The sequence below is a fragment of the Gadus morhua genome, chromosome 16 (genome assembly GCF_902167405.1).
Source record: "Gadus morhua chromosome 16, gadMor3.0, whole genome shotgun sequence".
Taxonomy (NCBI): Eukaryota; Metazoa; Chordata; class Actinopteri; order Gadiformes; family Gadidae; genus Gadus; species Gadus morhua.
Window position 1 is genome coordinate 11788148 of NC_044063.1, and position 11249 is coordinate 11799396.

General features: G+C 42.1%; 1 protein-coding gene across 3 annotated transcripts in view; it reads left to right on the plus strand.

The window, feature by feature from the left end:
- The window catches only part of LOC115560851 (neprilysin), a 33662-nt gene extending 23129 nt beyond the window's left edge, over positions 1 to 10533 (plus strand). For all 3 annotated transcript variants that reach the window (XM_030380469.1, XM_030380471.1, XM_030380470.1), the window contains exons 13-23: positions 101 to 229; positions 3212 to 3310; positions 3627 to 3704; positions 3986 to 4089; positions 4416 to 4474; positions 4598 to 4717; positions 5134 to 5267; positions 7962 to 8027; positions 8173 to 8268; positions 8381 to 8457; positions 8549 to 10533. In XM_030380469.1, coding sequence (XP_030236329.1) covers positions 101 to 229; positions 3212 to 3310; positions 3627 to 3704; positions 3986 to 4089; positions 4416 to 4474; positions 4598 to 4717; positions 5134 to 5267; positions 7962 to 8027; positions 8173 to 8268; positions 8381 to 8457; positions 8549 to 8648 — 1062 coding nt within the window. In that variant the 3' untranslated portion in view covers positions 8649 to 10533. The remainder of the gene's footprint in view (positions 1 to 100; positions 230 to 3211; positions 3311 to 3626; positions 3705 to 3985; positions 4090 to 4415; positions 4475 to 4597; positions 4718 to 5133; positions 5268 to 7961; positions 8028 to 8172; positions 8269 to 8380; positions 8458 to 8548) is intronic.
- The last annotated feature ends 716 nt before the right edge of the window (positions 10534 to 11249 follow it).

An 11249-nucleotide genomic window follows, 5' to 3' on the forward strand; every position in this document is an offset into this window, starting at 1 on the left:
CATGCCGTGTATGATTACCAGCCGGCCAACGTGCCCATCAACGTGACATAGCAATCAGAGGGAAGGCTGACTTCATTTGTTTTCCCTCGTCCTCCGGCAGGCTCTGTCAGGAACGACGTCGGAGTCGTCGGTGTGGCGACAGTGTGCGCTCTACGTCAACAACAACATGGACAGCGCCGTCGGCAGGCTGTATGTGGAGGAAGCCTTCAGCCCGGAGAGCAAACACCTGGTCAGTATAAACACCCCGCCGCTGCTCTGCTGGATTGCCATTGGTCAATCTTTATGAATCTGGGGATTCTCATGCAATGTTTTTCCAGTTCAATGGAATGAAAAGTCGATAGAGATAAACGTACCCTCCTTGCGCTGGAGAACCTGAGTGCCTAGTCTTTAAATCTTAAGGCTTAAAGTGATATTTTTGTCAGGGGTAACTCATGGAAAGCACATCTGACACCCAAAATTCCTCCTTCAACCCACAGTCATTATCCCATGCCTCTTCCTTTCAACTCAGCCGAAATTGAGGCTTATTGTCAGAGATAAGTATCACTAGTGTAAGTGGAATAAGACTCCAAAAACATTCCACAACTACTGTACGTTCGCTGGTGTTACAGCAACGGATATTGCAGTTGGCTTCTTCTTCTTCTGAGGAAACTATAAAGATAAGCTACTTGACCATAACCTGATTCTTATCCCGAATCCTACCACGAATGCTTACGCAAACCCTATCCTTAAGTCAGAAACTAGCCAACTCCAACATTGATGCTACGACGCTAGCATGCGTAAACTAAACTACATCATGCCTTGACATAAGTTATGTGTGTGATAAAACTGTTCATTATTTCGGCTCTGGGGACAAAAAAGGGTAAAAATAGGAATAGTTGTAATGAATGTGAATGAATGAATGAATGAATGTGTTTCTTAGTGTGGAAAGGACCACTCCAAGTGTGTGATTCTGTGTCTATCTGTGTGTGTGTGTTTGTGTGGGGGTATGTGTGTATGTGTACATGCATGAAGATTGCATGTGCCCGCACACAGATATACTATGTTTATGCATAGATGCAAGATATCTCTAACACCTGTCTTCATGGAAGAGTCCCACAGGCCTCACATACCATGCATACTCACACGAGTTCCTCACATCAAACTCCACACCGAGGTTTGTGTGCGTGTGTTTGTGTATCTGGGTGTGTGTTGGTGTGTCTTGGGGTGGGAGTGATGGGGGCTTCAATTTACAGTGAACTTAGGAGCTCAAAAAGCAAAGCATACAAACACAGAGACGTACGTGGACAGCATCCATGTCAGAATATTAAGGTTATATTAAGGACTGCTCTGAGGTAGCCGGTGGGAAAACAGTTGTGGTATCATTCTCATTGAGAGAGACTGTGCCTGGGTTTTGTTTTGTGTATCTGTCGACAATATACCATATATGTGTCGCGGCGGCTTAGCGTTTCAACCAAAGATGTGATAGCATTCTGAGTATGAAAGCCAGCTATGTGCCAAAACACAGCAGGCAGTGTGTCACTTTTACACAAACTGGTCAAATCCCGAGGGAGTAAAACTAGAGTTCCTCCGATCTGCAGTCCCCTGTGGATTATAATGAGGCTGTCATAATGGCGGGCTATGTAGGAACAAGTATGACGTTTCAATGCAGCCGATGATTTAAAGGAGACCGTTATTATATGGTGCCTTGCACCGACTACTGCAAAGTGCTGGGCGGTGAGGAAGTTCAATCATAAGGGATTATGGTTATGACTTTGCACAAGATGTACTTGTTGTTGATTTGGACATCTGTGTTGGACCTAGCGCAGATGAGGGAAGCAGATACCATTTACAACAGCAGGGATACACACACACACACACACACACACACACACACACACACATACAGACATGTACACGTCACACATGCACACAAGAGCGGGCGCGTACGCACACACCCCCACACACACACACAGACACAAACAAAGACATACTAGCTCACACACACAGACACACACACACACAGACACACTCACACAAAAAAACAGAGACACTAGCTCAAACACATACACACACACACACACACACACACACACACACACACACACACACACACACACACACACACACACACACACACACACAAACACAGAGACACTAGCTCACATACATAGACACACACACGCGCGCGCACACACACACACACACACACACAAACACTAGCACAGACACACAGACACACACACACAAGTGCATGCAGAGTTTGCTCTCCGAGGGACCTCCCGTCAGGTCCATATTAGTGTGAGGCTGACCACAGTGTCCTGCCAGCCATGGGCTGCGGAGGGTTTGCTAATGTATTGTGGCGTTGGAATGCACCCCTTGCTTCACTGTTGGATGCTGAACAAAAATGTGTGGTTACAGTCCGACGGCTGGTCTGCTCCGTCCGTCCATGGCTTGGTTTGGAATAAGGGTTGGACCTCAATGTGTTGTGTGCTTAACAGCACAAGTATGTGGTCATGAAAAAACTGCCAAAATATTTGTGCTGAGAGGAAAACAGCCAGACTTAGGACGGTGTGACATCGGGTCAGGAGCACCTTTAGGATAAGATCAAATCATCTTGTAGGATATTATTATTTATTTGATCTTGATTGGTCTTCATCTGCACTATTAAAACCACGTTGAATGCTATTACAATAATAATAATAATTGACACCTATTTTTCCCTCAGGAATTAATTAAGTGCCTCTATCTATCTATCAAGTTATCTGTCTTTCTATCAATCTATGTATCTATCAATCTATTTTACTTTCTATTTTACTCTTTATCTATCCATCCATCCATCCATCCATCCATCCATCCATCCATCCATCCATCCATCCATCCATCAATCTATCTAGTATCTAACTATCTACATTATGTATCCATCTATCTATCTATCTAGTATCTATTAATCTCTATATCTATTTATCTATACATCTATCTATCTTGTATCTATTTATCTTTCTATCTATCTGTCTATCTAGTATGTATATGTCTATCCATGTCTCTTAAAGTTGGTTGGACATGTTGATCAATAAAGTGAGGACATAAATCCATACAGTGCAGCACGCTTAGGGTATACCTATACACCTACCTCCTCAGAGATCCTCTTAATTAACTGTGTGGGCTGTGTGTTTGCGTCCATGTGGGAGTATCAAGGCTCAGCACTGTGGCCTCGCTGTGTTTTGTGCTGCAGATGGAAGAAATGATCATTGACATCAGGAACGTGTTCCTCTCCAACCTGGACGAGCTAACCTGGATGGACGCAGAGACCAAGAAGGCCGCCAAGGAGAAGGTGGTTAAACAATAGCCTCTTGTTCATATATGCTCTGTCCTATTCTATTTTAAGGGTTATTGCTCAACTCTAAACCCTAGGCTCTATTTATCATGAAGTATGCTCATATTATTTATTCATATCTATTATGATTTACTTTGTTGTAAGACGTAATCAATCCTCATTATAATGTACGTTATTATCTACCAATCTTTTATAATCCTTTGTGATCTATTATATGAGACTGTAATGTTTTACAATCTGAGTTCTGTCCAATGGGAAATCATGTAAAAATGCATGGGGTCGAATTTTTTCCCCTTTTCCGCCCTCCCACCAGGCCAGGGCTATTCGCGAGCGGATTGGCTATTCTGACAACATCATGACCGACCAGTACCTCGACAACGAGTACAAAGATGTGAGTGACTTAAAATAGGTGAACATTACAAGATCTCTTTCGTCAGCGATGCCTTTGAGTATAATAAACCACACGATATAATTCAGCTCTGGCAGAGTAAATTATTCAGTTATCAGACGGATTACTGTGTCAGATTGGTTAGGTGAGCGGACATGAAAGAGTGAGTCTGTGTGAACCTCTTGGCCCTTGGTGTTGTGGAGAGCAGAATGACCTGGTGTGCGGAGATATCGGCGTGCTGATCTCCCCTGTTGTGTTGTGCTGTCGATTGGTGTTGCTTTCAGCTCCACTACAGCGCAGAGGAACACTTCGAAAACATCCTAAAGAACCAGCAGCATTTTCAGAAGAAACGCCTGCGAAAACTCAGAGTCAAAGTCAACAAGGAAGAGTAAGGCTTCTCTCCGGGCGGTCATTTGCAAAACACAACATTAACACACGAATGGTCGCCAAGGATCCAATGTTATTGACCCGAAGATTTCTCTCTCTTTCTTTTGCACAATAAGTGCGAGAATGGAATCAGTATTTGGCACAGTGAATTTCACATTCTCCCACACACACACCCACTAGCCATATACTGTACACTTCAACCTTGCACTTGTAAAGCAGGGAGGGTATGCTAATATTATACAGTGGTTCCTACTTACTGCGGGCTATTAATAAAATTGTTCATTATGCTTAACATGTAATACACTGCCTTCTCCTCTCTCTTTGTAGATGGGTGTCCGGGGCGGCCGTTGTCAATGCGTTTTACTCCTCCAGCAAAAACCAAATAGGTACATCTCCGCACGAACAAACCGTTACAAACCAGAGTGTATGGACGGATATTGCATCAGATTTCTTTCAAACAGAAGTGCTGTGAAATGTGACCGAGCCTGACCTTTGCTTGTCCTCTTAAGTGTTCCCAGCCGGCATTCTGCAGCCGCCCATCTTTAGCAAGGGCCAGTCCAAATCTCTCAATTACGGAGCCATCGGCATGGTGATCGGTCATGAGATCACCCACGGCTTTGACGACAATGGTACAGAATACACTTCCCTTCCCTTGACCTTCCCCCAGGCTATTTCTGCACTGCTCTGTTCAAAGAGTGTGAACTGAAAGGCTATTTCTTCCCAGCTAATGGCTGCAGTACAAACGTTGCTCGTGATTCTTTGCTTCGGTGACGTGAAAAAGTATCCATATCATTTGAATCTGCATCCCTCTCTGTATTTCAGCCAGAGCAGATTCCATTAACAATTTTCATACGCAATATGGGATGGAATTTGAGCGCAACCAAAACAATCTTATCCGCGTCCATTCCAATCATCTTTGTTTTCATAAGGATGTGGTACACTTTGCATTCCAGTTTAAGAAACCAAAATAATTGAGGACATTGTTTGTATTTCTCACGCGTGCGCTCTTTAACCAGCCCGTGTCCTCGTCTGACCGCTGCATTAGGCCGTAACTTCGACAAGGACGGGGACCTAAAGGACTGGTGGACACCCGGCTCCACCCGCAAGTTCCTGGACCTCTCAAAGTGCATGGTGGAGCAGTATGGCAACTTCTCCTGGGACCTGGCCAATGGACTCCATGTAGGTCACTCAAAGGTCACATATTATACATGTTAATTGGTGAATCTCAGCCGAACCCGGCCTCCCTGTACACTAGACAGGTACAGCGGATAACCGAGTCTATTTTAAATCACCGTTTGCACCCTTTGCACAAAGAGTTTCAGCTACTCCCTTCTGGAAAAAGGTTTTTAGTTCCAAGGTTTAAAACCAAGCGTTTTAAAAACAGCTTTGTTCCAGCTGCAATCACGCTGAAGAACAAGCTGTAGAAACTGCTATATTTGCACGACATTCATTTTGTATGCGTAATTTATCAGGGTTTTATTATATTTTAATTATGTTGGTCAGTTTTAAGTGTCCAAATTTGGATTAGCACTGGAGCACTTTAATTGTTTTATCCACTGTATGTAACTGTCCCACTTTTGTTTGTTTGTATGTGTTGTCCTAACTGTGTGACGGAAGCCCACTTTTAAACTGCAACACAAGTTTACCTACGGGTGGATTTTTTTTTGGAGGCGGATTTTCAAAACCTTTAAGAAGAGTACTTAGTATTGTGTAGCGTCTTATCCTAGCTATCTTTGTTGTATATGGGGAATGTGTTATAAATTGTTAGCGCTTGGCTATGGAAGCATATATGTAGCAAAATTCAAATGGCAATGCAATTTGCGATTTGCAATTCAATAAGTAATTACGTTATGCAATTGACAATGCATTATGCAATTTCATAATGTAATTTGTAAATACGTTATTCAAAGTGTATTTTAATATGCAAAGTGACAATGCAATCCTCAATTAAATTTGCAAAAGTTATAACAATAAAAATACAACAACATTTTGGTCAAATTCTTTGAGTTCCTTTATTCAAATTGAAAAGCTATAGCGTCCCCGTGATTGCAAGCCACTTCCCCACGCTCCGTGTGTTGCGATATTCAAATGACATTTCAATCCGCAAAACGGAATCCAAAACGCAATCCAAAGCGGAATCCAAATCGGAATCCAAAACGGAATCCAAAGAGGAATCCAAAGAGGAATCCAAAAAGTCAATATGCAAAGTGGCAAACGTATCAGCCAATCAGCGTCTGGGCGGGAACTACGTCACTTTCTATTGTCTCAAACGGTATCTCCACGGTAATAATAATAATAATAATAATAATAATTTAATTTAAAGGGCGCCTTTCAAGACACCCAAGGTCACCTTACAGAGCATAAGGTTATCATAAATCGGGGAGCGATTTTTTTTTTTTTTTTTTTTTTTGGGGCCCCTGATTGGCCCCGGGCCCGTACGCACCCGCATACCCTGCTTACCGATAGTTACGCCACTGGTTGTGATGTGAGGATACATAGTAGTCCAGCAGAGGTTGAGCGGAGGGAGCGGGAGGGAGTGTATTCTTGGAGGAGGTCCCAGAGGTAACTGGGGGCTAGGTTGTCGAGAGCTTTGTAGGTGAGGAGTGGGTGGAGACGGTGGGTCTCCCGGCCCTATGTTTCGCATCCAGTGCCTGTAGCACTTGGGAAATCTTTGTGTTTACCACACTGGCGTCAAAACGTACCAATGAGGATAAGTCGTATATCCTATCTCCCAGAACACGCACTCTATCTACTGCATCTGTGTCTTCAAAACGATTGTTATCCACATCATCGGCCAAACTTCGGAGCGTATCAATAATCTCCATTGGTGACCATGGACCTGACACATACGAACTAGAAGTGAACAAGGAAATTACGAGCAAGTGACGTAGTTCCCGCCCAGACGCTGATTGGCTGATACGTTTGCCACTTTGCATATTTACTTTTTGGATTCCTCTTTGGATTCCTCTTTGGATTCCGTTTCCGTTTTGCCAAATCTTTTGCAAAGCGTTCGTTTTGCGGATTGAAATATCATTTGAATATCGCAACACACGGAGCGTGGCGAAGTGGATTGTAATCACGGGGACGCTATAGCTTTTCAATTTATATAAAGGAACTCAAAGAATTTGACAAAATGTTATTCTATTGGTATTGTTATAACTTTTGCAAATTTAATTGAGGATTGCATGCACTTTGAATAACGTATTTACAAATTACATTATAAAATTGCATAATGAATTGTCAAATGCATGATGTAATTCCAAATTGCATTGCCATTTGAATTTTGCTACATATATGCTTCCATACATGGCACTTGGTTCGATGAAAATCCTTACTGTAATGACAGCGATATATTGTAATTTCTCTTTCTTCTGACAAATGTACTTATTGTATCTTTCTGTATCTTCTCGCTTCGGCTAAATGCCCCAAATATAAAATGTAAATGTAGTTCCTATTGGATGTGGGGCCGGTTCATTTAGACACGCACTTGAATTCTTGGGGACCGTCAAAGAACGTTCACAAATTAAATGTGTGTCAAAGGTACAGCTGTGTAACAATCTATCGAATAAGTTGGTAGCCGAGCACTCAGCGAGAGGATTCAGCCTTTGCAGCCAAGCTTATCATCCTTCAGTTTACTCTTAATGTTTTTGCTATGGAAATATGAACCCCCGTTCTCTCCATTACCATTCAAAAGCTTTTTCTATTTTTACCTTGTCCATCCTTTCACTTGCCTCCATTTTTTTCAGGGCTCTTCCATTTTGTAGCTCACCTCGGCTCCTAAAGTTTTACACTGACACATTTTCATATTTGATGATAACATATTGCAGCTAGAAACCAGACTTGAACACGTCTTTCTTTCTTTCTTTCCAAAAGATAAATGGAAACAACACCCTCGGAGAGAATATTGCTGACAACGGTGGCATACAGCAAGCATATAAGGTAACAAACAACGATAACAAATGATTACATTACCTACTATTGTAATAAAAAATATCTAACTTTCATTTCCCTGTGATATCAGGTGATTATTAGATGATTTTTCTGCAATTCTGAGGATAATTCCCTTTGTTGTTTCGTTGCGAAGGCCTACCAGAACTTTGTGATCAGACACGGAGAGGAGCCGTCGCTACCTGGCATAGACCTTTCCAACGACCAACTCTTCTTTCTCAATTTTGCTCAGGTAATGAATGTATCAAAGAACACGAAAGTCAGGTTCAGTTAGTAAGCTTATACTGTAACCGTTTATATAACGTGTTTATAATATGTATATTTTTTACTTTTATCTCCTTCAGGTTTGGTGTGGAACCCACCGACCCGAGCAGGCTGTGAATTCACTCAAAGTGAACGTTCACAGTCCAGGCAAGTTCAGGTATGTACCCACTAACAATTAAAACAGGGGGTTGGGTATCCAGACATATTTCGCACAGAACCTAACCAGTTCATCCCTGTGTATGCCACAGGGTGCTTGGTTCCCTCCAGAACTGCCCAGAGTTTGCCAAAGCCTTTAGCTGCAGGAAGAATAGCTACATGGTTCCGGACAAAATCTGCCATGTCTGGTGATGTCTGGCTGTGCCTCTTGGGGAAAGCAGAGATGCTGCTGGCGGGAGAGGAGAGAGGCCAGCTGCACCTCCTGCATCTCCCTCCTCCCCCTGACTGTTAGAGCACTCACAGTGGGCTAGAGATGTAGACTCTTTCCCCCCTCAGATCTCTGCTGGATGGACCTGCACAGCCAGCCAGCGTCACAGTGGCACATGGGGGAGAGCGACCGCGGACTGTGCCCCTGGGGACAGCAGAGCGCTGATTCTCTGACTCTCTGACTCATCGAATGGGCTTCACTCCGTCAGCCTCGTTATACAGTGCTTCTCTCCTCTCAGCGGGGTTTAATCATTCTGTCACAGGTTTGCCAATAGCACAACTCTATCTCTATTTGTATTATTTTTTGTGATTGTGTCATTTCTTTTCATAACTCAGTGTGAAGGGCTTATTTTTTTTTAAAGCATATTCATCGATATACGTCCAACCTTTGTTCAGGTAGGAATAAATCGACAACACACACACTTTCTTGCGCGGATGCGTCTGACAAAGGGTCTGACGTTAACGTTTTTGATTTTGTCTTTGAATTATAATTGTGTGGAAATTGTCAAATCTATCTGCCATGGGCTGGTGGCCAGTATGTCATTTTTGACCCAGGTCTGACACAATGGACAGCACTCAAATCTTTAGGTTTGATTCTCACCCTAATATACTCATAATGTACATCAAGGAGGTTAATCATCAGCTACTTTTGGTAATTATAATTATTTAAAGCAAGATTGAATATTTAAGAACATATGCATTTATTGACATACTTAACGGACAACATTTAAACAATTGCATATCAATCAACAATGTTTTTATTATAAACGCAAAAACGTTTTTTGTGTTTTAAATTCAACAATTTGACCAAGATAAGTAGACACCTTATTTCCTAAATATGTCGTAATCTGTAAATCAGAGATTCAACAGACACTGCACTCATGTGCTCTCTAGGTTTCTCCAAGCTGTGTGTGTGTGTCTGTGTCTGTTTGTCGGTCTGTATGCTGGCATGCCTGTTCATGTGTGTTGAGATTGTTCTGTGTCAAAAGTTGTAAGCACATGGCAGAAGAATAGTTATGCCTTACAATGTAAGTGGTGCTCTGTGTTTGTGTGTGTGCATGTGCCTTTGTGTGTGTGCGATTGTTTAAACGTTTGTGTGACTGTTTGAGTATGTGTATGTGTGTGTTTGTGTGTGTCTGTGCATGTGTGTGTGTGTGTGTGTGTGTGTGTGTGTGTGTGTGTGTGTGTGTGTGTGTGATCATTTGTGTCTTTGTGTGTCTGTGCATGTTCTTGTACTGCGCCAAAGATTGATTTAAAATGGTTCTCCATTCAATCCCATTGATCCCGGATGATGGATACGGCCAATTTCCCTTACTCAAGCTGCAGTCAAAACACCGTACCAGAATGTCTAATAAGTGTGTTTGACTCCTTAACCCGCGGGAAGCGCCCTTACTAAAGTTGGAACAGGATGCATGTACTTGTATGAATGCAACACAAAACTAAGCCAATGGAAGGATTCACCAAGAGCATTTCATCATTTATATTATGAATTACAACACAAGCTGTGATAGAAGCACAACACATCTATAACACTGTTTTTCGTCGCCTATTATGTGTGTAAATGTACACACTTTGAAATGTACTTCGAAAGGCAAACCAATGCTTCAGATTGTATACGAAGACCTCCGTTGACATCTTGGACTTTTATGGTTTCCTTTGTTTATTTTCATTGATTAATGTCATTCTAGCAGATATGTTCATAGGTTTCTCTTTCCCTCACACAATCCACTCATAGTAAAACAGACAGAAATACCTCAGTTGCCTGTATTTAGATACTTTGTAATAATAAAATTGATACTGAGAAACTCAAGGGTTGATTTTTTATTTTACCTTGAAAATAAATCTAAATAAAAAAAACAACGTCTGTTATTAGATTTCTTCCTGGCATTATTTGATATTCTTCATGTGTTCAACAAAGTTTTATGTTTAATGAATGAGCTTGTGTATATGTATATGTGTATATATATATATATATATATATATATATGTGTGTTTGTGTGTGTGTGTGTGTGTGTGTGTGTGTGTGTGTGTGTGTGTGTGTGTGTGTGTGTGTGTGTGTGTGTGTGTGTGTGTGTGTGTGTGTGTTGTGTAGGGGGCGAGAACCAGCTGGTATGATTCTCTGTAATGTATCTGTGTTTCTGTTTCTATGTTTCTGTGTGTGGTCGGCTGCACATTAACGTAAGTGTGTCTATCTGTTTGTGTTGGTGTGCAATCTGTTTGTTTGGGTGAATCTATGTGTGCGTCTGTGTGTGTTTGCTTGAGTGAACACGTGTAAATTTATGTGTGTGCGTGTGTTTGTCTGTGCATGTGTGCATGCCCATGTATGCGTGGGTGTGTGTGTTTGTGTGTCTGAGAGGGCATAAATGTGTTTGTGTGCATGCTTGTGTGAGTTTTAGTGTTTGTGTGTGCATACATGCATGCTGTGTGTATGTGTGTTTGTGTGTGAGAGAGCATGAGTGTGTTTACGTGCTTGTGTGTGTTTGTGTGTGTGTGTTTGTGTTAGTGTGTGTCTGTTCTCGAGCTGTG